This window comes from Hypanus sabinus, chromosome 24, assembly GCF_030144855.1.
Source record: "Hypanus sabinus isolate sHypSab1 chromosome 24, sHypSab1.hap1, whole genome shotgun sequence".
NCBI classification, from domain to species: domain Eukaryota; kingdom Metazoa; phylum Chordata; class Chondrichthyes; order Myliobatiformes; family Dasyatidae; genus Hypanus; species Hypanus sabinus.
In genome coordinates this window covers 1,892,230-1,918,001 of record NC_082729.1, presented here as the reverse complement: position 1 = coordinate 1,918,001, position 25,772 = coordinate 1,892,230, and the positions used below count along the sequence as shown (strand labels likewise).

At 46.5% G+C, this 25,772-nt stretch overlaps 2 protein-coding genes across 6 annotated transcripts in view; both read right to left on the bottom strand.

Annotated features, from left to right (window-relative positions):
• Nucleotides 1–8,126, bottom strand: part of dcdc2b (doublecortin domain containing 2B) — a 56,534-nt gene extending 48,408 nt beyond the window's left edge. The window contains exon 1 of the mRNA XM_059949743.1: nt 7,849–8,126. Within this exon, the coding sequence (XP_059805726.1) occupies nt 7,849–8,126 (278 nt within the window). The remainder of the gene's footprint in view (nt 1–7,848) is intronic.
• A 7,808-nt stretch (nt 8,127–15,934) lies between these two features.
• Nucleotides 15,935–25,772, bottom strand: part of LOC132380392 (uncharacterized) — a 38,234-nt gene continuing 28,396 nt past the window's right edge. The window contains exons 7-10 of one of the 5 annotated variants that reach the window (XM_059949144.1): nt 23,538–23,700; nt 20,664–21,238; nt 19,583–20,531; nt 15,935–16,130 (exon numbers count right to left, since the gene is read on the bottom strand). In XM_059949144.1, coding sequence (XP_059805127.1) covers nt 19,587–20,531; nt 20,664–21,238; nt 23,538–23,700 — 1,683 coding nt within the window. In that variant the 3' untranslated portion in view covers nt 15,935–16,130; nt 19,583–19,586. Of the gene's footprint in view, nt 16,131–19,582; nt 21,239–23,537; nt 23,701–25,772 lie in introns of all 5 variants that reach the window. The other 4 variants (XM_059949143.1, XM_059949145.1, XM_059949141.1 and 1 more) reach the window with 4 other exon arrangements.

Sequence of the window (25,772 nt, the reverse complement as noted above, 5' to 3'; positions counted from 1 at the left end):
GGAAAGACCATGATCGCCTATATCACATGACACAGTACATAATGATGATGTCATACGACACGGCACATAATGCTGATGATGAACTGTTTTTAACAAACTCCGTTACATTCAAGTTTATGTCAAGTGGACATTAGTAAATTGCTTGAAATACATTTGCTTTGATTTGTTTACATTACAATCAAAATGCAGTTTAAGAAACATTCAGTTTATTATCAAGGGCTTTTACACATCTGTCCATAAGTTGAAAGAAGAGCTTGTTGTGGAAGATTAACTTGTCTCCTCTCTCTGCAGATGCTCCCTGATGTTTTCAATGCTTCCTGCAATTTCTGCTTTTATTAAAGAAACAGTGAAGGAAAGATAGAAAGAAAGAGATTGGCTTTATTTGTCACGTGTAAATTGAAACGCAGTGAAATGCATCATTTGTGACAAATCAGACAGTGACAACGTGTATCAGCTAGTAGAAACAACCTTGCACTCAAAGTCTGTAAGACCAAAGAACTGATTGTGGACTTCAGAAAGCGTAAGATGAGGGAACACACACCAGTCCTCATAGAGGGATCAGAAACGGAGAGAGTGAGCAGTTTCAAGTTCCTGGGTGTCAATATCTCTGAGGATCTACCCTGGGTCCAACATCTTGAAGGCACAACAGTGGCTATATTTCATTAGGAATTTGAGGAGACTTGGTACGTCAGCACAGACACTAATTTTTGCAGATGTACCGTCGAGAGCATTCCAACTGGCTGCATCACAGTATGATACAGGGGTGGGGACGGGGATCGGGGGTGGGGGGGAGTGAGGGCTACTGCACAGGATCCAAACAAGCTGCAGAGAGTTGTAAACTCAGTCAGCTCCATCACTGGTACTAGCCTCCATAGTATCCTGGACATCTTCAAGGAGCGAATACCCAAAAAGATGGCATCCAACAATAACAACCCCAATCACCCAGTTCATGCCTTGATCTCATTACTACCATCAAGGAAAAGGTACAGAAGCCTGTAGGCACACACTCAACAATTCAGGAACAGCTTCTTCCCCTCTGCCATCCGATTTCCAAATGGACATTGAACCCATGAACACTGCCTCACTACTTTTTTATTTCTATTTTTGCACTATTTATTTAATATACATATACTTACTCTAATTTGTGGTTTTTATCTATTGTTATGGATTGCATTGTACTGCTGTCACAAGGACAACAAATTTCATGACATACACCAGTGATAGTAAACATGACTCTGAAATCAAATCTGTGAGGGTTCTGCTGGGCAGCTCACAAGTCTGACCATGTTTTCAGTGGCAACAGAGCATGTCCACAACTCACTAGCCCTAACCCGTATGTTTTGGGATGTGGGAGGAAATCGGAACGCTTGGAGGAGACCCACGTGGTTAAGGGGAGATCATACAAACTCCTTACAGATAATGATGGGAATCGAACGCCAACCTTACAGCTGATGTTATAATGAGTTACACTAACCGCTACATGCCATGCTGCCCTGCAAAGAAAACTGGTGCAATGTCTTCTCAAAGGTTCCACATGTGAGGCTTTCAAAGGAAAGGCTTACACATAAAACAAAGGATGTGTTTCCGAACCGAATGCATAAAGGAGGAGGAGTGTCCAGGACTTGTGTAGGAGGAAGTGATTGAGTGAAGTTTGTCAGTATCTAAATCTTGGACTTCCCTGTTTACACTTTCCATTAATGATATGGTGGAATGAACTCTTAATGAAGATTTATTACAGAATTTTCCGACAGCAGCACACCATGAGCGATCTGTTGGTGTGAGGGAGATTGATTGCAGACTGTACTCTGCCAGTCTCTGACTCATCTTGTTCAGCCTCCTTTAGGCATCAGATCAGGGATCCCCAGGGATAATCACACTCAACCAGTGGGGGTTGCCATAAGGAAGCAATGAGGTGGGGAAATGAAACACAGAGTGGGAATTGCAGACAGGGGAGATAATGGAGACAAAGTGGAGACTGGAAAAAATTGCTTTTATACTCGGTGGCCACTTTATTAGGTACATCTGCTGGTTAATGCAAATATTCGATCAGCCAATCATCAGCAACTCACTGCATAAAAGCATGCAGGCTTGGTCAAAAGGTTCCGATGTTATCCAGACCAAATGTCAGAATGGGGAAGAAATGTGACCTCAGAGAATTTGTCTGTAGATTGATTGTTGGTGCCAGACGGATGGTTTAAGTATCTCAGAAACTGCTGATCTCTTAGGATTTTCACGCACAACATCTTCCAGAGAATGGTGCAAGAAACAAATAAAAAAATCCATGAGGTATGTATCCTTGTAAGAGTTTCAATATAAAAACTTCCTCTGACAGGAAATGTAGAGGAGTCCTGGGGAGACCTTGTCCTTGGGAATCTTAACCATGAAGGTTAAATTGCAGGTTGAGTGCGTGCTGAGGAAGGGAAATGCAATATTAGCAATCATTTCAAGGGACTAGAATATAAAAGCAAGGATGCAATGTTGAAGCTTTATAAGGCACTGGTGAGGCCTCACTTTGAGTATTGTGCACAGTTTGGGCCCCTTACCTAAGAAAGGATGTGCTGACATTGGAGATAGTTCAAATTATTCCAGGAATGAAAGGGCTAACAGATGAGAAGTGTTTGATGGCTCTGGGCCTGTACTCACTGGAATTCAGAAGGATAAGGGGTGACCTCATTGAAACCAATCAAATGTTGAAAGTCCTTGATGAAGTGGATGTGGAAAGGATTTTTCCTATGATGGGAAAGTTTAAGACTAGAGGACACAGACTCACAATATAGGGGCGTCCATTTGGAATGGAGATGAGTGGAATTTCTTTAGCTAGAGAGTGGTGAATCTGTGGAATTCATTGCCACAAGCGGCTGTGGAGGCCGTCATTGGATATATTTAAGGCAGAGGTTGATAGAATCTTGATTAGTCAGGGCATGAAGGGACACAGGGAGAAGACAAGAGATTGTGGCTGGGAGGGAAATGGATCAGCCATGATGAAATGGTGGAGTAGACTCAATGGGTCAAATGGACTAATCTGCTCCTTTATCTAATAGTCTTATGATCTAAAAGCAGAACAGTGGAGATGATTTTAGTAAATGATACCTTACTAGTTATTCTTAAACTAACAAAGCTAGAACAGGCCATGAAACAGGAGAGAACAGATTCTTTACATGGCAAGGCTACAAGGTAACTAAAGGCTAGGAGCAACTGATTGAGGCTGGTTGGTCCGATGGATGAACGAAAGACTGTGGCTGGGAGCTGGGTTTAAATAGGCTGCAGGTGATCAGTTGGAAATGATTCCTGATAGCTGTGTGGGGACTGGGAGGTGCCTCCTTGTGCAGGGCTGACACCCTCAAGTTAAGGTGCGAGAATAGGCACTAGAACATAGAACATAAAACATTACGCCACAGTGCAGGGCATTCAGCCTTTTAACCGACCTTACAGTGGGGTAAAGTAATTGGGAGAAATGTACATAATTCATAAGCACCGACATTGAGTTGAAGTTTTGCTTTAAGAGGCTGGTAACATGATGACGTTGTTATGTAAGGATTCTTAGCGCACTTTGGTGGTGTAGGTTTTGGAGTTGAATAAAACATAGGTTTCATTAAACATAAAACATTTCACTCCATTTTATAAACCTGCATTGGTTACCCTGATGCTCCAGGATGATTCCAGACTTACGGAACATGTCAGCCGATGCAGTCGCTTTCAAACCACCAGAGTTTTAGGAGCAAAATGCCGTCGCTTGGTTCATACAAACTGAGGCCCAGTTTGCTCCGTGAGACATCTCCGCAGCCGACACCAAATGCTACTACGTAGTAGCATCACTCAGTAACTCCACGGCTGCAAGAGTTGTGAGTCTGCTTGAACAGCCGCCTGAACATGATAAATAGAGATCACTGAAAACTCAGCTTTTACAGACTTCTGGACTATCAGAGTCTGAAAGCGTCAAACAATTTTCTCTTTTCCCGGCTTCAATGATGCTAGGCCTTCAGAGCTAATGGACTGCTTGCTGTCTCTCCTGGAAAATCACCATCTTGTTTTATTTTTAAAGAACTCTTCATGCAGCAAATGCCTGCTCAAGTTCACATAGCCCTCGCTAATGCATCCACGATGGACTATAGGGAGCTTACTAAAATGGCTGATAGTCTACACTTAGCCAGGCAGTGATGCACCATTCCTTCTCCTTTCTCTGTCTCAATAAGCCCAATCAGCAAGGCTGCCAACACATGCATGAGGATGTCTGAGGAACAGACGGTGCTGGGCCTGTGATTTTACCCTGCTCACTTTGGTATAAACATGATGACCATCTTGCAGCTTCGACAGTGCCAGCATCAGAGATCTGTGAACACCGCGGGTTCTATTTGCCAGGGTTGTCTACTGTTCATTACTGACACCCTTTCAGGGCAACGTTTCCTGTGTGACGTGGGTGCTCAAGTGAGTGTGCTGCAGCATCACTACATATGAGAAGGCAAAGAGCGACATAACTCTCTGGAGACCACTAACGGCAGCGGGATCCAGATTTATGGGACACAATGGGTGATGCTCTGCTTCAGTGAGTGACTTCGTCCTGGCTAAAGTGGCTAGACCTCTGCTCGGTGCAGATTTCCTGTGTGTCCAAGAACTGTCGGCCCATGAATGTACTAACTTTGGGTCGTTACCCTGCTTTCCCACAACGACTCTGTCAAGCACCTTCACCACTGCATATGAGCTTACTCGACTGCTGGGTGAATCCCCAAACCCATATTCTCCACTACAGTCACAAAGCATGGGGGTGAACACTACAATCCCACAACTGACCGGCCCGTCAGTCTATGCCCACACGTGTAGACTGGCAATCGCAAAGGCTGAGTCTGCCAACATGGGAGGACTTGGCATCGTATGCTGGTCAAATAGCCCCTGGGTTTCACCCCTCCATCCAGTCCCTAGGTCTGATGGTGGTGATTATCGACTGCTTAACAATCATTACCCAGTTCCACACATTCATCACTTTTTGGCAAGTTTAGCCAGAAAGTTAATCGTTTCCAAATTTGTTCTAGTTAGGAGCTACCATCAGGTGTCTGTGTACTCGGAGAACATTCCCAAAACAGTTGTGATAACCCGTATGGCATTTTGAGTCTGTACATGCCGCTTTTGGACTGAAACATGCAGTGCGGACTTTCCAACAACTGGTGTACTCTGTATTAAAAGACTTGGATTTTCTGTTTGTTTACTTGGATGATACACATTGCCAGTGCATGCAAACCTGAATGTGTATCTCATCTCTGTGTACTTTTTGAGTACTTAAGCCAACACGTGTTGATTATTAACCATGACAAATGCTAGTTTGGGTTGTCAACTATTGACTTTCTCGGCCATCACATCTCCCACAGATGGTGCAAAATTCCTCCCATCACAAGTAGCCACTATTATGTATTACCCACCATCCTGACACCGCTATCACTGTTTCATTCTGAAAGCTACTGAACTTCAGCTCCCCCTGTACAGTGCACATAAAGACAATACCCCTAATCAGGTGCTTGACTGGTCAGTGGACATAACCAGAGCACTTGATAGTATCAAATGAGCTCTTTCTAACGCTACTGGCACACCCACTCCCCAACACATCCATAGCCATTACCACTGATGCCTCAGACTACGCTGTGGGAGCTGCGCACGAACTGCTGCCCACCTTCTTCAGTCAAAAGGCATTTGTCTGTCAGCTTCTCAGTCTCTATCTGGCTGTCCCCATTTTTATTTTCTTCTAGAGGGCTGACCACAAACCCCTCGTGCATGTGATGCCCAAAATATCAGCCCCTTGGTCTGCACAGCAGCAACGCCACCTGGCTTACACATCCGACTTCACAACGGATATACAACATATCAAGGGGAAAAATAATGCTGTGACAGTTGCCTCTCACGGCCAGCTATTGAGGCCATGCACGTAGGGGTTGGTTATGTTGACATGGTTACTAACCCAGAGGCCCGGGGGCTTATCAAACAGTCGTCGTGGGCCTGCGATTCAGGAAGCTGGGGTTTCTCTCCAGCCCGATATCTCAACCGGTTACCCTCGCTCTATCATGCACGCAAACTGGAAGTGGACTGTTTTCGACTCTATATATGGCCTCTTGCATCTGGGCCGAAAGCCTCACAGAAATTGGTTGCCCTAAAGTTTGTTTGGCATGGCCTCAGAAAGGATGCATGATATGGACTGCAGCCTTTGTGGAGCGCCAGTGGGCAAAAAATTATCCGTCATGTTTAGGCGTCATTGGCACCCTTTGAGGTTCCTGAGTGACGGTTTGACTATGTCAATGTGGACCTTGTTGGTCTTCTTCCCCCCTCCTGCGGTTTCACACACCTTCTTACAATGCTGGACCGTACCCCCAGGTGGCCAGAAGTCATCCCTCTAGCATCGGCTGCAGATGTAGCTCGGGCGTTTGTCAGTACCTGGGTTGCTGGGTCTGGCACCCCATCTGATATTTCCTCTGACCACAGTCCCCAATTCAGTTTAGATCTCTGGGCTGCGATTGGTGTTAGGCTAAATCACATCACAGCGTATCACCCACAGTCCAATGGTTTCACTAAGGCTGCTTTAAGGGCTTCTCTGATGGATGAATATTGGCATGATCGTCTCCCATGGGTTCTGCTGTGGCTAAAAACAGCTCCAAAAGAGGACCTGCAGTCATCCTCGACTGAGTTAGTACACAGGCAGCTGTTATAAGTGCCAGGTGATTTCATTCCTGACACCATGACTTCCCGGTTGACCTCTCACAGCATTCCATCCTCCTCAGTAAATTCAATTGCTGCTCACCTATTCCATCTCCCATCATGGCATACAGCACTGTTGGGTCCCTGTCGACCTACATTCTGCCTCGTTTCTTTTTGTCCACCATGTGCACACCATCATCTCCTTGATGACCCATGCCACATTTTGGAACAGAGAGAAAAGACTTCTATCATCGATAAACCAGAATGTATTTCAGTAGATCAACTGAAACCAGCCCACCAAGATCTGGAGTATTTCGCTGCCTTTCCCCTGGCCAGTGTGACAATGAGCATCGTCTGACGACAAGCCAGAGGCATCCATGGTTTCTCCGCCCAGGGGGCTTGTCCGAACTCTGGACGGGCTCATAAAGCCGGTTGTAGTGAATTCTGGGTGTGCCTGTTCAGGGTAACAAAATTGGGAATTGACAACCACTGACATTGAGTTGGGATTTCACTTTAAGAGGCTAGTCTGATGTGATGACGTTGTTATGTAAGATTTTTAGCACACTTTGGTGGTGTAGGTTTTGGTGTTCAATAAGCTGTGTTACGAGTTTCATTAAACATAAAACGTCTCATTTTGTTTTATTTGCATAAACCTATCTAACCTTCCCTCCCACATAATCCTCCATTTTTCTTTCATCCATAGGCCAATCTAAGAGTTTGTTAAATATCCCAAATATAGCTGCCTCTGCCACACATTCCACACATCCACCACTCTCTTTGTAAAAAAAATGACATTCCCATTATACTTTACTCCAATCACTTTAAAAGTATACTCCCTCCTTTCATATCAGCTATTTCCACCCTGCAAAGAAAAGTTCTCTGGCTTCGACCCAGAGAGAAAGTCCCATTCTCATGACATGCTCTCTCATCCAGGCAGCATCCTGGTAAATCTCCTCTGCAGCCTCGTTAAAGCTCCACATTCTCCCTACAATGAGGTGACCAGTACTGGACACAATACTCCAAGCGCGGCCTAACATTACCTCATGAATCTTCAACTCAGTCGCTTGGCTAATTAATAAAAATTTACGATAATGCTGAGAAATCTCACCAAACTTCTCAAAGTTCACCAGAAGCATGTGTTAAGTTGAAATAGAATAGTAAAAATACACTTACTCTATTTTTTTAAACTTTTCAAATCCTGCAGCCACATAATGGCAGCCATTCTGTAGTTGATTTAGCTCAAGGACGCGGTGTCCCCCACTTGGTGTGTAGATGTTCCTCACGGCCACTGGAGCACTGATGTTTCTTGTTACTTCATTTAAAAAGGTCTCAAATGTTAGAATCTGCCTTTGGTTGATGACAAGCTTCCTTCCAGTAAAGAAAGGGTCTCCATTCTTAAACAGCACAACATTTTTTGCCTGGGGGATAAGGGGAATACCTGTTGAGGCCATTTTCCTTCACAGAGCCAGCGTCCTTCCATTTAATCCATGCCCAACTTCTAGGAGAGTTACAGAGTGCTGTGGGTGACCGTGGAGTGTAGAGGTATCTTGGTTTCCATGGCTGTGTTTCCATCAATGCTTGCATTGTGTGGAGAGCTGCCTGCGCGACGGCAGCTTGACACAATCAGGAAAATTTTAAACCTATTGTTTGCTTACAGGCTTCACAATCACAGCACGCCACAGTTCTGAGTCATACCTGCTCCAAAGCAGGGCCAGAGAGTGCACAATCAACGTGGCTCGGCGCAGCTCAAATGCCATCTATAAAACTAACAACGGCACAACTATTGTTGGCAGAATTTCAGGAGGTGATGAGGAGGAGTACAGGAGTGAGATAGATCAGCCGAATGAGTGGTGTCAAAACAAAATCCTGGCACTCAACGTCAGTAAGACCAAGGAACTGATTGCGGACTCCAGGAGGGAACACTCACCAGTCCTCATCCTGGGGTCGGCACCAGAAATGGTGAGCAGCTTCGAGTTCCTGGAGATCGAACATCCATTCTGGGTCCAATATAATGAGCAATTACAACGAGGGCACGGCACTGGCTATATTTCATTAGAGGTTTGAGGAAACTTGGCACATCACCATAGACACTGGCAAATTTCTGCGCGGAGACCATTCTAACTGGCTGCTTCACCATCTGGTCTGGGACAGGGGTGGGGAAATGCAGAGGATCGAAAAGCTGCAGAAAGTTGTACACTCAGCCAGCTCCATCATGGGCACTAGCCTCCCCAGCATCGAGGACACCTTCAGAAGGCGATGACTCATAAAGGTGGCATCCATCACCCAGGTCATGCCCTCTTCTCATTATCAAGGAGGAGGTACAAGAGCCTGAAGACATACAATCAATACTTCAGGAACAGCTTCTTCCCCTCTGACTTCAGATTTCTGAATGGACAATGAATCCATGAACACCACCTCACTACCTTTTTTCTCTTTTTGTCCTACTTATATATATATATATATATATATTTGCTGTAATTTATAGTTTTAATTATATATTGCAATGTACTGCTGCCGCATAGCAACAAATTTCATGGCATTCAGTATGTCACTGATAAGAAGCCCGATTCCGATTCTGCTCCAGGCCCCTCGTCGCCTGCAGTACGATTGAACTTCAGTCCCTAAAGAGAGTCTGTTACTCTGGGTGAGCAGTTTCATGTCGAGAGGTACACAGGGATATTCACATCTCTGAGGACATCAACAGATATTCGCTGAGGTAGTGGTCAGATGTCATCTGGAGATATGCAAGAGAAGGCTTTGCCACTACAATCTTACAGTGAGGTGTCCATTGGTCAGGGTCAACCATGGATGTTGCGTCCAAGCCAAGGAAAATGCTAAATCTTACAATCAGCCATCATAATCAAAGAGCCCACCTATCCTAAACATTCTTTCTACTCCCCTCTCCCAGTGGGCAGAAGAGAGAAAATCTTAAAAGCGTGTACCAACAGGCTCAATTTCAGCTTCCACCCCACTGTTATAAGAGTATCCAATGGTGGACTCTTGACCTCACAATCTACCTCGTTAAGATCTTGTTTATCCGCACTGCACTTGTTCTGTCCATCCAGGTGCGACACTGGGCCAACATCAGCTTTGCTGAATTGGCACACAGTGACCAGCTCACTCTGTGTTACGTACACCTATAGGAAGCTTTCTGAAGGTCTCACTGCACTGTCACCACAGTATCTTGCTTTCCCCAGATCCCTCTCCCTCCAGGCACTCTTCAGAGAGATCTTCCATACCAGGCAGCATGGTAGCGTAACAGTTCATGTAATGCTTTTACAGTGTCAGTGACGCAGGGTTCGAATCCCACTGCCGCCTGTACGTTCACTCATGACCATGTGGGAGCTCCGCTTTCCTCCCACATTCCAAACACGTACGGTTGGTCGGTTAATTTGTTGTAGGATGTAATTGGGTGGCGTAGACTAACTGAGCTAAAAGTTTTAGAATGGCAACACACTCAAAATGTGGAGGAACTCAGCAGGCCAGGCAGCATCTATGGAAAAGAGTAAACAGTCAACGTTTCAGGCCGAGAACCTGCATCAGGACCCCTCGTAAATCCTGATGAAGGGCCTCGGCCCAAATCACCAACTGTTTACTCTTTTCCATAGATGCTGCCTGGCCTGCTGAGCTCCCCCAGCATTGTTTGTGTGGGTTGCTCGGATTTCCAGCATCAGCAGACTTTCTCGTCTTAGTTTTAAGATACCGCTGCTGAATCCCAACGACTTCTGGCTGGTGGCCGATGAAACAAGGAAAACGACTAAATACTTTGCTAATCATTCTTTTTCTGGTAAATGTTATATTGCAAGTTATAGCCTTTAATTTCCCTTTGGACTTGGAGGCAAGAGCTAAGGTGAGGCAAGGCTGTGGGCCCATTGCCAAGAGCGAGGAAAACCCAAGGTTCGATCGATTTAAGTGCTGGGTCAAATCAGAAAGGTCGGGTACAGGCCAAATCAAGGTGGCGGGATTGAGGCCCCAGAGCATATTGAGTTGAGTGAAGCCGATGTTTGGATGATAATTTAGGGCCAGATTGAAAAGGTCAGGGTGTTGGGGCAGGTTCAGCTCCCTGCTCTGCTCTGCGCTGAACTTAGGGTCTGGGGGTGGACTGCCATTGTGGACTTCAGTTCCAAAGCTATTCAGAGACAGGAGGGTGTTTGTGCTTGAGCTGAGCAGTGTGGAGGTTAAGGTTCATCAGGTAGTGGGTGCTTGGCTCTGCCACGTGTTGACCCTGGACCCATGAGAGACAAGCTCACAATGGCCTTTGTTTCATAGCCAGAGTAACAGCTCCCATTGCCTTGCCCATTTCTACCTCAGGAGGTGATAGAGGCCACTCTACTCCCTCTGAGAAAGGGGAGTAGGCAGCCAGCTCTACCCGTGGGTCGTGGCAGTCTGTGTCATCGGACACCATGGCATACTGGTTCAGCCCCCAGCCTAAACTACTGATCCAGAGACAGAGGTTCAAATCCCAGCAGTGCCACAGTAGAATTTGAACTCCTGCAATTAAATCAGCTTTGGTAGGAGGCTGAGTTAGTGGTGAGGAATGTTAGCATTCATTTAGAGAGAACTAGAATATAAAATCAAGGATGGAACATTGAGACTATAAGGCACTGGTGAGGACTCATTTGGAGTATTGTGAGCAATTTTTGGTCCCTTATCTAAGAAAAGATATGTTGGCATTGGGGAGGATCCAGAGGAGGTTTCATGAAAATGATTCCAGGAATGAAAGGGTTAATGCATGAGGAGCATTTGATGACTCTGGTCCTGTACTCGCTGGAGTTTAGAAAAATGAGGGCAAGAATCTCATTGAAATCTATCAAATACTGAAAGGCCTAGATAGAGTGGACATGGAGAAGTTGTTTCCTGTATTGGGGGAGTCTAAGACCAGAGGGCACAGACTCAGAATAGAAGGATGTCCCTTTAAAAACAGGAATGAGGAGGAAATTTGTGAGCTAGAGAGTGGTGAATTTGTTACCAAAGATGGCTGTGGAGGCCAAGTCATTGGGTATATTTAAAGCAGAGCTTGATAGGTTCTTGATTAATAAGGGTGTCAAAGATTATGGGGAGACGGCAGGAGAACAGGGTTGAGGGGGTTGATAAATCAGCCGAGAGAATGACGGAACAGACTCGATGGACCAAATGGCCTAATTCTGCTCCAATGTATCATGGTCTTGCAGTAAGCAACTTCACTAATGCCTTGCAGGGAAGGAGATATGTCACCCTTGCCCAGTCTGGCCATGATGCCAGACCCAACAAGATGATTGAGTGCTGTTGGAAATGTGCTGAGAAAGAGAATTAGTCTCCACTTGGAGGGGCAAGAAGAAGAGAACTGCATGGTTTTCCCAGAGTGCTATCCACTGAACATAGACTACAACACTATAGTACAGGCCTTTCGGCCCTCAACGTTATGCCAATTTTTTCACCTATTCTAAGAGCAATCTAACGCACCTCCCCAACATAACCATCCTTGTGCCTACCTAAGAGTCTCTTAAATGTATCTGCCTCCACCACCGTCCCTGCACATTCCACACACTCACCTCTTATCATTTGAAAAAAAGACATCTGATATCTCCCCTATTATCTCCTCCAATCACCTTAAAATTCTAACCCCTGGTATTAGCCATGTCCGCCCTTTATTCTGGCCACCCAGAGTTACTGCCAAAAACATGGAAGTGGATAACCATAGCCCACAATGTGCCACTGAGGCCAGAATCCAGGGAATGTGGGCTTGAGAGGGGATAATCAGTCAGAATTCCCATTCCTGATCAGCATTCAGTTCAGCCCTGCTGGGAAGTGTGTACCTCAGCTGAGATGCCACATTGAGTTATAAACTATTGCACACATTCCTTGTCACCACGGAGCGCTGGCTTTTAGAGAGGGCACGGGGAAGATCGTTGATCAACTCAGCCTCCGACTGTCACAAGGAAGTGTTTGAAGCAACACACACAAAACGCTGGAGGAACTCAGCCAGCCAGGCGGCATCTATGGAGGGGAGTAAATAGATTCCTATGTGGACGTTTTGGGCTGAGACCCTTCATCAGGACTGTAAAGGAAGGGAGAAACTACTACTACGTTGACTCAGGCCTAGGGGGCTGGCATCGGGCAAGAGAGAAAGAAGCCAGAATAAAATGGTGGGAAGGAGAACAAGTTGGTAGGTGACAGGTGAGACCAGGTGACGAGAAAAGTGAGTGGGGGTGAGGGGTGAAGTAAGAAGCTGGAAGGTGATAGGGAGAAAAGGTAAAGGCTGAAGAAGAAGGAATCTGATAGGACAGGAGAGTGGACATGAGAAACAGGGAAGGAGGAGGGGACCCAGGTGAGGAGAAGGGAAGGGGTGAGGATGGAACCAGAGTGGGGAAGAGAAGGAAAGAGAAGGGGTGAGATTACTGGAAGTTAGAGAAATTGATGTTTATGACATTAGGCTGGAAATAACGTAGAAAAGTTTGCAGTTCCATCAGCCACACATTTTTTAATCAATCTGTCTCAATCATTCTACAACTAGAGGTCATGGGTTAAGGGTGAAAGGCGAAAAGTTTAAGCGGAACATCAGGGGAAACTTCTTCAGTCAGAGGGTGGTGAGAGTGTGGAATGAGATGCCAGCACAAGTGGTGCATGTGAGCTTAATTTCCGCATTTAAGTGAAGTTTGGATAGGTACATGGATGGTAGGGGTATGGAGGGCTATGGTCCCAGGGCAGGCCGATGGGAGTAGACAGCTTAAATTGTTCAGCAAGGACTAGATGGGCTGAAGGGCCTGTTTCTGTGCTGCACTTTTCTATGACTCTATTCACTGAGCAACATATTTGTGTGTGTTGCTCTGGATTTCCAGCAACTGTTTGTGATTTACTGTTCCACAGTGAAGTCTCTTTGAGGGATTTTATTTTAAGAGATACTGCCCAGAACATGCCCTTTCAGGCCCATCAGCTGTACTGCCCAGCAATACACCAACTTAACCTGAGCCTAAACACAGGGCAATTTGCAATGACCAATTAACCCACTAACCAGGTTTGTCTCAGGGAGGAGAGCAGAGGAACTCGAGGAAACCCACGGGAAGGACGTACAGATTTCTTACCAGGACATCAGAATTGAACTCTGAACTCTGATGCCCCAAGTTGTAATAGTGTTGCGCCCACGGTAGCCATGTATGGTTGGCCTACCTCGAAGAAGTTTAAATCTACTCTTCGGTGAGCGCTCTTCTCTCTGTGATCTCTGCTGCCCCCTGACCCTTTCACCATGTGCTCACCCAGACATGTTACCACAGCTACGTCCTTCTCAGGGACTTGCCTGACTTGCTGAGATCCCCTAGCACCCTGTGTGTGTTATTCAAGATCTGCAGCATCTATGGATTCTCTGGTATCAAATTGTTTGCCCACCTGTCCTTGCCGCTACTGATCAGAAGGGGCAGCTCACACCAGGAGATGGGCAAGGCATCCTTGCCAGGTAGTGACCAGCCGCTGTCTGCTGGCTGCACTGTTGCATCAGTAAGGACTGAGTGGAACATCAGAGTTTGTCACAATCAGTGTGTGTCAGAGAAGAAAATGCTTCATCAGACCCTTATAAAGACTGCACTGATTAACTGACAAGAATAAACTAGACTGTGACTGTGGGCTTGCTCTTGCAGAATCGTGGCTCCAGCACAACCTCCCATGCACCATCAATCTCCAGACCATGCCACTCACAGACTTGGGTAATTATTCTGTGGTTGTGGGTGGTATCATAACTATACACTCAGTCAGCTCCACCATGGGCAGTGGCCTCCATCATATCCAGGACATCTTCAAGGAGTGGTGCTTCAGAAAGGCAGTGTCCGTCATTAAGGACCCCCATCACCCAGGGCATGCCCTGTTCTCATTGCTACCATCAGGAAGGAGGTACAGAAGCCTGAAGGCACACTCAGTGATTCAGGAACAGCTTCTTCCCCTCTGCCATCCGATTTCTGAATGGATATTAAACCCATGAACACTTCCTCTCTACCTTTTCTTTATATTTTGCACTAATTACTTAATTTAACATTTTTCTCACCCCATATGTGTATTTTTCCCTCAATCTCAGGTCTTCTACCAGAGGCCTGGGAGTGTGAGGGCTCGATACAGTATCCCTGATATTCCTAGTACTGTGCTCTTCTGGTCCGAGATCTCAGGTTTTGTTCCTGGGATTTGTTGGAGCCACTCTCCCGGTCCAGGTGTCACAGCTCCAAGAGCCCCTATCAGCACCCGGATTACTCTGGCTTTAACCTTCCACATCCTTTCCATCTGCTCTTTCAAGCCCTGGTATTCCTCCAGCTTCTCATATTCTTTCTTCCTGACTCTACTGTCATTCGAAATTGCCACGTCTTTTACTACTGCTTTCCTCAGTTCCTTGTCCGGTATTACCATGTCTGGCTGGTTGGCCAGTACCTGCTTATCAGTCTATTTGGAAATTTCACAGGATCTTGGCTCTGTCATTCTCCACTACCTTCTCGGGTGTTTCCTATTTGGACTTGGGAATGTCCGATCCATACTCAGTGCAGATGTTCCTGTATACAATTCCTGCAACTTAGTTGTGCCATTCAGTGTGTGCTGTCCCTGCCTGCATCTTGCCCCCTGCGACTATGGTTTCAGCGGATTCCTTGGGCAGTCTGAATTGTGGGTCTTGTCTGGTGTGATAGACCTGTGGTGAACTACATATACCTGTCTGGACACGACCCCCTGCTGACTGCTCCTGTGGCTCCTCCCACAGACCCCTGTGGACACACCCCCTACTGACTGCTCCTGTGGCCCCTCCCACAGACCCTGTGGACACGCCCCCCGCTGACTGCTCCTGTGGCTCCTCCCACAGACCCTGTGGACACGCCCCCTGCTGACTGCTCCTGTGGCTCCTCCCACAGACCCATGTGGACACGACCCCCCGCTGACTGCTCCTGTGACCCCTCCCACAGACCCCTGTCTCAGAGTGAGTTATTGATGGTGTGATAGACCCAGCTTCTATTGTTCTGGTGCTCAGCACCTGCTCTTATGCAGCCATGAGCAGTGCCTCCACTTCCTGCCATTGGCAGGACTTCCTTATGTCAGCCACCTCTGTATTTTTCTCTATTATTGTACTGCTGCCACATAACAACAAATCTCACGAGATGCCAGCGATATTAAGCTTGAATCTGATACCGATACTGACTCCGATGTGTGCCGTGTGACTGTCGGTACTGTGTTTTGCACCCCGGCCCCAGAGGAACAGCGTTCTGTTTAGCTGTATACACATATATGATTGAATGGCAAACTTGATTTCCCTCCCCCATCAAACAGATACATTTCCTTAACGAATAATAACCAAAGGCTGCAAAGGTATTTTAATTTCCACCAGGTTCCTCGTTCAACTTGCAAACAAGGCAATTACAACAGCCCATTCACTACAGACTTTCAATTTAACGCATGGAATGAGGGTGCTGTCGTGTTCATCTTCATACGGAAAAGATCTTGAGGATTCTTTCTCCCTGTGAAAAGGAACAGAGATGGTTAAAGTATCAGGTCAAATCAGGAGACTATAAGACATTGGAGAAGAATTGGGCTGTTTGGTCTATTGAATCTGCTCTGCCATTCCAGCATGGCTGTTTTCAAGTCAAGTCAAATTTTGACATCTGACCTGTTGGTAGGTGACCAGAACTGCACACAATTTTCCAAATTAGGCCTCACCAGAGTCAACATAACATCTCAACTCCTCAAGTCAAGTCAAGTCACTTTTATTGTCATTTCGACCATAACTGCTGGTACAGTGCATAGTAAAAATGAGACAACGTTTTTCAGGATCATGGTTTACATGACACAGTACAAAAAAACTAGATTGAACTACATAATAAAAAAAAAACACAGAGGAAGCTACACTAGACTACAGACCTACACAGGACTACATAAAGTGCACAAAAACAGTGCAGGCATTACAATAAATAATAAACAGGACAATAGGGCAAGGTGTCAGTCCAGGCTTCAAGTATTGAGGAGTCTGATAGCTTGGGGGAAGAAACTGTTACATAGTCTGGTCATGAGAGCTGAATGCTCCGGAGCCTTTTCCCAGACTGCAGGAGGGAGAAGAGATTGTATGAGGGGTGCATGGGGTCCTTCATAATGCTGTTTCCTTTGCGGATGCAGCGTGTAGTGTAAATGTCCGTGATGGCGAGAAGAGAGACCCTGATGATCTTCTCAGCTGACCTCACTATCCGCTACAGGATCTTGGGATCCGAGATGGTGCAATTTCCGAACCAGGCAGTGATGCAGTTGCTCAGGATGCTCTCAATACAACCCCAGTAGAATGTGATGAGGATAGTGGAGTAGGAGATGGACTTTCCTCAGCCTTCGCAAAAAGTAGAGACGCTGCTGGGCTTTCTTTGCTATGGAGCTGGTGTTGAGGGACCAGGTGAGATTCTCTGTCAGGTGAACACCAAGAAATTTGGTGCTCTTTACAATCTCTGCCGAGGAGCCAATAATGTTCAGTGGGGAGTGGCTGATTTATTATCCCACTCAACCCCATTCCCCTGCCCTTCTCCCTGTAACCTTTGATGGCCTGACTAATCAAGAACCTATCAATCTCTGCTTTGAATATACCCAGTGACTTGGCCTCCACAGCCTTCTGTGGCAATGAATTCCTCCTTCCTGGTTAAAGAAATTCCTCCTCATTTCCATTCTAAACGGGCGTCCCTCTATTCCGAGGCTGTGCCGTCTGGTCCCAGACTCCCCACCATGGGAAACATCCTCTCCACATCCCCAACGACTTGGCCTTCATCTGTGGCAATGAATTCCACAGACTCACCACTCTCTGGAGTAAACAACTTCATCATATTCACTCACGTGATGAGGGCATCAATGAGGAGGCTGCCATTTGCTCCTCATCCCTCATTACTCCCGGAAGTGAAGCACACTTTAGTGGGCAGTTAAAGACCAACCACATTGGACCAATGAGAAATCAGACTGAACAAGAAAGGCAGGTTACATCCCTAACAAATGATTTTTACAGTAACAGTACACCTCACCGCTGAGCAGAACAGCTTTATTTCCAATTTATCTAATTTGTTCACTCAACAAAATTTATTGAATTAACTGCATTTAGATTTCTCACCTGCCGTGGTAGGATTTGAACTCGTGTTCCTGCGTCATTTTTCTTGTTCTCTGGATAATAGTCCAATAACGCAACCCACAGATTACTGCACCCCTCTGTCCACACATTTATCTGCTGCCATCTTCGAGACAGTTTTATTGCATCGAAGAGATTGATCTCTGAATTATATTCTGCTCCCAAAATGACATTTATCAAATGAACTGCTGCAATAAATTGCAATTTTGTTCAAAAAGATTAAATTGCTGGAGTTTTACTGCAAATTTCCCAGAGATTATTGTGCAGTAATGACAAGGTTAATCACAGTTCGCTTATTAAACATTATTGCCAAGGAATTGGGCCCTCTTCCATGTGTTTTTACGAGCAGATTGAGCGTAAGGTCGGTTATTCCAGCATTGGTAACCGGCCGGTCTGGCTGCTCAGCAGTCTCTGGGCTGGCTGGCCCACACAGCGCAATGCACAGTTCCCGTCAGCCTGGCAGTCACCAGGCGCCAGTCAGGCACCTAATGCCAATCATCAGAGCATTACAGCCACCTCCAGGATATCCAGATAGGGGAAACTCCTTCAGGTACAGAAAACAAGACGCAGACACAGTGGACAAAGGAAACTGAGCGAAAGACTCACAGAGTCAGACAGCCACTGTGTTGTGAAACAGGACCTATGTCTACGCAAACCTTTATGCCGATCTATACTAATCTGAGTTAGAGTCAATGAGTCACACAAACAGGTCCTTTGGCCTGTCTTGTTTGCCTAGTCCTGTCAGACCGTGGTCTTCCACACCCCTCCCACCATTTACCTATCCAAATTTCTCTTAAATGTTGAAATCAAACTCAAATCCACCACTTCAGCTGGCAGCTCGTTCAATACTCTCACCACCCCGAGTGAAAAAAACTCCCCCTCATGTTCACCTTAAACATTTCACCTTTCACCCCTAACCCATGACCTCTGGCTGTAGTCCCTCCCAACCTCAGTGGGAAAAGCCTGCTTGCATTTATCCCTCATAATTTTGTATTACTCTATCAAATCCCCTAAGCTCCTGACCTATCGAACCTTTCCCCATAACTCAGGTCCGCAAGTCCCGGCAAAACCTTTGTAAATTTTCTCTGCACTCTCTCGATGGTATTTGGGCCACACCGTCCCATGCCCTGTCTGGGTAGGAGAGAGGAACAGGGCTTGTTTGGTGGTTTGTTGCGTTCGGTGTTATTCCGCCGGGCACTCTGAGTACTCAGTGCTGGCGCCGAATGTGCGGCGATACTTGTGGGCTGCCCCCAGCACATCCTCGGGTGTGTTGGTTTTTAACGCAAATGACAGATTTCCAATGGAGGGTCTCGGCCTGGAACATCAGCTGAGTTCTTCCAACATTTTGTGTGTGTGTTACTCAGGACTTCGGGTATCTGTACAATTTATGATACATTACACCGTATGTTTCAATGTATATATGATAAGTAAATCTGAATCTGAAAGCGTCTCTTAAATTGTATCTGTTGCCACCACCTCCTCTTCCAGATACTAACCACTCTCTGTATGAAAATACTTACCCTTCAGAACCTCTTTAAAGCTCTTTCCACTCACCTCTTGCTTCCTGTTTCTGATGTCTCTGCTACTGGAAAAAGATTCATGCCATACCCATGCTGCTTCTGTCAGAGATCTGTGGACTTGAACCCCAATGTCCTTCTGTGTACCAACATTCCTAATCTCCTTATCATACAGGGAACATGTCCTCAGTGGCTGTGTAAATGCTGCAGAATTTATATTTATTTCACAGGAAACTAAACAGAGTCACGTCAAGTATTACTTACAGAACAGTCAGGGTATGAGTGTACTCAGTGTAGCTTTTACCTGATCATTGTCTGTCCATGTCTTCCTGGCAATGGTTGGGCATGTTGAAATGGCACTGTTTGTCTGCATCCTCCTGGCATTGGCGAGGTGTGTAATCCTGGCATTGGTGGGGCGTGAAATCCTGGCATTGCCGGGGCGTGTAATCCTGGCATTGGCAGGGCATGTAATCCTGGCATTGGCTATACATGTTGTCCTGGCATTGGTGGGGCGTGAAATCCTGGCATTGATGGGGTGTGTAATCCTGGCATTGGCTAGGCACATCCTCGTGTGATTGACTGGGCATGCCATACCAGCAGAGTCTGGTTATACCATCCTGACATTGGCTGATCATATTGTCCTGGCATTGGTTGGGCATTTCATCCTGGCATTGTCTGGGCTTGCTGTCCTGGCATTGGCTGAGCTTGATGTCCTGGCAATGGCTGGGCATGCCATTCTGGCATTGATTGAGTGTGTCCACCATGCACTGGTTGAGCATGCTGGCCTCGTCTTCCACCTGGCATTGGCTGTCCACATCATCCTGCCATTGGCTGGGCATGTCATCCTGGCATTGGCTGTACATGTTGTCCTGGCATTGGCTGGGCATGTCATCCTGGCATTGGCTATACATGTTGTCCTGGCATCGGCTGGGCATGTCATCCTGGCATTGGCTGAGCTTGATATCTTTGCAATGGCTGGGCATGTCATCCTGGCATTGGCTGTACATGTTGTCCTGGCATTGGCTGGGCATGTCATCCTGGCATTGGCTGAGCTTGATATCTTTGCAATGGCTGGGCATGTCATCCTGGCATTGGCTGTACATGTTGTCCTGGCATTGGCTGGGCATGTCATCCTGGCATTGGCTGAGCTTGATATCTTTGCAATGGCTGGGCATGTCATCCTGGCATTGGCTGTACATGTTGTCCTGGCATTGGCTGGGCATGTCATCCTGGCATTGGCTATACATGTTGTCCTGGCATTGGCTGGGCATGTCATCCTGGCATTGGCTGAGCTTAATGTCTTTGCAATGGCTGGGCATGCCATTCTGGCATTGATTGAGTGTGTCCACCATGCACTGGTTGAGCATGCTGGCCTCATACTCCACCTGGCATTGGCTGGGCATGTCATCCTGGCATTGGCTGAGCTTGATATCTTTGCAATGGCTGGGCATGTCATCCTGGCATTGGCTGTACATGTTGTCCTGGCATTGGCTGGGCATGTCATCCTGGCATTGGCTATACATGTTGTCCTGGCATTGGCTGGGCATGTCATCCTGGCATTGGCTGAGCTTAATGTCTTTGCAATGGCTGGGCATGCCATTCTGGCATTGATTGAGTGTGTCCACCATGCACTGGTTGAGCATGCTGGCCTCATACTCCACCTGGCATTGGCTGGGCATGCCATTCTGGCATTGATTGAGTGTGTCCACCATGCACTGGTTGAGCATGCTGGCCTCATACTCCACCTGGCATTGGCTGGGCATGTCATCCTGGCATTGGCTGGGCATGTTGTCCTGGCATTGGCTGGGCATGCCATTCTGGCATTGGCTGGGCATGTCATCCTGGCATTGGCTGGGCATGTTGTCCTGGCATTGGCTGGGCATGCCATTCTGGCATTGTCTCTCTATGGCTTCCAGGCACCATTTGTCCACATTCTTTTGGTAACACTGCTCTTCACTTTCTGGAGAAACACAAAACCAAAGTTTGAAATACAAGGTACTGTTCAGGTTGCAAACTAAATGCACAACCCCATCATCGGATAACTGCTGCGTTCTGCCCTCCGGCCTCCCACATTTCTGCTTGTTGAATCCATTGCCTCTGTTCACAGAAGCTCCCATGGCCATTACGTGCCAACCTGCAGTGTGTGCGCATTGCACAGGTGGGCAAGGGTGGAGATGGAGTAGGGGGTGTAGGTTCTGACGGTGTAGTCATCAGCTTAGCTCAACACCCTGCAGCAATACCAGGGACCTGCTACACCCCGACCTGTGCTCAGAAGCAGGAGCAGAGAAGGGATTGTGAGATTAGCTTTATTTGTCACGTGTACATCGAAACATACAGAGAAATGCATCGTTCGAGTTGACGGACAACACGATCTAAGATATGCTGGGGACAGCCCTAACTGTCGCCGTGCTTCTGGCACTAACATACCATGCCCATGATTTACTAACCCCAAAGCACTGGAAATTATACAGGTGCTGGAAATCTCAAGCAAGCACACAATGTGCTGGGGGGGCTCATCGGCTCAGGCGGCGTCTCTGGATGGGAATAAAGTCACTGTTTTGGGCCGAGACCCTTCATCAGGAAAGTAAGGTGTTGCTCCTCCACCCTGAGGGTGGCCTCATCTTGGTGCAAGATGTTGGAACAGGAACAGGAATGCATGTTTGTCCACTGGCAAGGTGTGCTTTTGGCGGATGAAGCGGAGGTGCTCAATGAAGCAGTCTCCCGATTGACGGCTAACCCGAACGTGTACAGCCTTGGAATGTGGAAGGAAACTAGAACGGCCAGAGAAAACCCAAGTGATCACTGGGAGAAGTGATTCTGAGTCTGGCCAAAGACACCAAAGATCCTGGATTTTTGCTGGCATCTCTACATGCTTCTGTTTACATTGTAATTCAACCTAAAGGCAAAGCGAATGAAAAAGAATCTGCCAGCCAACCTAGTTTTCGACTGGCTGCCAGCCCTCCTTGGCATTAGGACAAGAATCATCACAATCAATCATTCTGCTGCTGGCTAATGCACGCACCACAGTTTAATCAATCTTCAGTTCAACTGGTTTCATTCAAATGTCAACAACTATCCTGGCAACAGGTCAAAATGTTTGCTCATGGAAAGGTCAATTAAGTCCTTGAAGATGGTGTGGCTTGTACTTTCTGTTCTGTAGGAGGCAAGAGATTCTGCAATGCTGGAAATCCAGAGCAACACACACAAAATGCTGGAGGAACTCAGCAAGTTTAGACAGCATACAAATAGTCAACATTTTGGCCTGAGACCCTTCGTTGGTCCTGCTGAGTTCCTCAAGCATTTTCAAAGCAAGTCAAATGAAATCAAGTTTAATCGTCAGTCAAACTGTACATAGATACAACTGAATGAGACAGTGATATTCTGGGGCCAAGGTGCAAAACATTCAAAAGTAGCAAGTAACATAATTCAAAACCTCGAGCAAAGAAGCATATTCACTCAAAAAAAACATATGTGGTCTCCTGGCAGTGTGGGTGTGATGGACACAATCCAGCCTGTCATTCCACCACTCGAAAACAGGAGGGCAGCACTGATGGGTGAGACCAGGCCCCAGCCGAGCACGAGCTGTAGACGTGTCCGCGTCTCTCACATGGTCGGTAGCAACAGGCAAGCCCGAGGCTTGAGGCCTAGGCCTGCAGCAGCTTACATTATCACTGACCAACAGAGTCTTGCGATTGCAAGTGAAATGTCCGAGACAATCTCCATGGTTATACTGCACCAACTCCGATGCTTCCGAGTAGCTGGCAGAAACATGGTCTGCAGCCGGGTCAGCTCCCTGTACCCAAACTGGCTCCTCCGACATGTCGGCGGGCTCGTCCGACATCCTGGCCAGCTCCTCTAACTCCTAGGCCAGCTCTGCCAACAACAGCTACTCCAATCAATGAGCAGCTCCCTGATGGAGTGGCCCTGCAGTGCCCCATGTTTCTGGAGTAAAATTGTCTTTGGCTCGTAAAAAAAACAAATTTTACAAACAAAAAGTCACCTTTGGTTGGCCCCCGAGAGGCCACTGTGTTCGCATGCGAAACCTTCTTACTGGAGGTTAGCGTGTGTTGATCTATTCTAGGGGAAATCGCTTGCACATTTCTGTATTATTTTATGAGGATTTGACACAGCAATTTACATCAATGTTACCTTAAGTCACCTGGGCAGAGGAGGCAGCATTTGAAAAGTTTTATGTCAACAATGAATGACTATATATCCAAACTTTTCAACTGTCTAACGAACTGATTTTGTTTCCCTACCTCTCTGGGATTCATCAGATTGCCCTGTTTCGGGGCGGATATGGACTAATTCCGCAGGGGTCTCATAGGGAAGCAAGGGACCTGAGCTTCGGTTCTCCAGGGAATCCCTCCTGCACTGTTCTTCAGGGCTCTGGCGATCAACCAGCGGCATCTTCGAGCAGAACTGCAGGGGAGACATGAGGCAGAGTTCACAATGGGGAATATGGTCCATGAACTGATCAGCTAACCTTCAGGGTGAGACCTTTGGGTGAGAAATAAAACAAATGGGAACTCATTCAATATGAAATGTTGATATGAAGTGGTGTGGAGAAAGACAGGAACTTTGGCGTGCCTGTCTAGAGATCAAAGGTAAGACAGGTTAGTAAGATAATTTAGAACTGGTTATCAATAACAACATTTAACAAGCACTTGGTCAGATTCATGGATAATGAAATTCGAGAGGAATATAAGGCCATAAGACATAGGAGCAGAGTTAGACCATTTGGCCCATTGAGTCTACTCCAGCATTTCATTGTGGCTGATCCATTACCCCTCTCAGCTCCGATCTCCTGCCTTCTCCCTCTATCCCTCCATGTCCTGACCAATCAAGAATCTATCAACCTCTGCCTTATATATACCCAATGACTTGGCCTCCACAGGGATATTTGGCAATGAATTCCACAGATACACCACCCTCTAGCTATAGAAATTCCTTCTCATCTCTGTTCTACTCTCCCTTCTACTTTGAGGCTGTGTCTTCCGGTCTTAGAGGTTGTCTTTGATATGGGTGAAATGGAACTAGTAAACATGAGCATCTTGGTCAGCATGAGTGAGATGGACAGAAGGGTCTCTGTGACTGACACTGACTCTAAAAGAAAAATTATTTATCAAACAAACACCTTTAACTGCACAAAATTCCTTTCCGCTCCACACTAACACTCATTTACAACAAGATCTGTTTTTCTGTTTGGTCAGATTATCAGCAGAGTGCCATTCAGGGAAGTGATGACTCTTGCAGAAGCTATTTTGTTGTGTGGATGTTTGCTGTGAGTGCTGGGCTGCCATGGTTAGTGTGATGTTATTACAGCTCAGGGCATCAGAGCTTGGAGTTCAATTCCGGCTGTCGTCTCCAAGGAGTTAGGACATTCTCCCCGTGACTGTGTGGGTTTCCACCAGGTGCTCTGGTTTCCTCCCACAGTCCAATGACGTACTGGTTAGGACCAACACAAAAGATTCTGCAGATGATGGAAATCCATAACAAAGCACGCAAAATGCTGGAGGAACTCAGCAGGTCAGGCAGCATCGATGGAAAAGAGTAAACAGTTAACGTTTCAGGCCGAGAACCTTCATCAGGATTGAGAAGGAAAGAGGGAGATGCCGGAATAAAAAGGTGGGGGGAGGGGAAGGTGAGAGGTGAAGCCAGGTGGGTAGGAAAGGTTAAGGGCTGGAGAGGGATGATAGGAGAGGAGAGTGGACCATTAGAGAAAGGGAAGGAGGAGGAGCAACAGGGGAGGTGATAGGCAGGTGAGAAGTAAAAGGTCAGAGTGGGGAATAGAGGAATATTGGTTAGTAGGTTAATTAGTTATTTAAATTCTCCTGTGATTAGAAAGAAGGACAGCACGGCTCGTTGGGCCAAAAGGACTTGTTCCACGCTTTACCTATAAAGAAAAATAAAATACGTTTGCTGCCTCTGTCCTCTATAGCTCACACACCGTGTGATGCAAAGTTCAGAAAGACTGGAATAAAGCTGGGTGAATATCAACAACAGGCACAAAGCAACAGCGGTGACTGCCACGTGGAACGAGAAATGCAGGCTGAGGCACTGCTGTGATTTGTAATGTAAGACACACAAAGGGGCCCAGTCCAGAGCATTCGAATACTGTGTGAAAACACTGAAATAGCGGCGTCCCCACTGAATACCACGCGCACAGTCCATGAACAACACCTCACTATTCAGCTCTCTTCTCACACTACCGATATATTCTTCTATATTTCTTATTGTAACATAGTATTTTATAATGTTTTGCTCTGTACCACTGCTGTAAAACAAAAAATTTCACGACATTTGTCTGTGATAATGAATCTGATTTGTGGTACTCCACTCAGTTACTATAGAAACAAGCTAATTTCAGGCTTCTCTGAGGCTTTGCATGGTCTTTAGCCTTCATGAAAACGCAAAAAGCAAACCCGTCAGCTGAGGGCTTCATTGTCAGAATATGTCATCCCTGATCAAGGTTTATCCAGACTTTCGTCTCT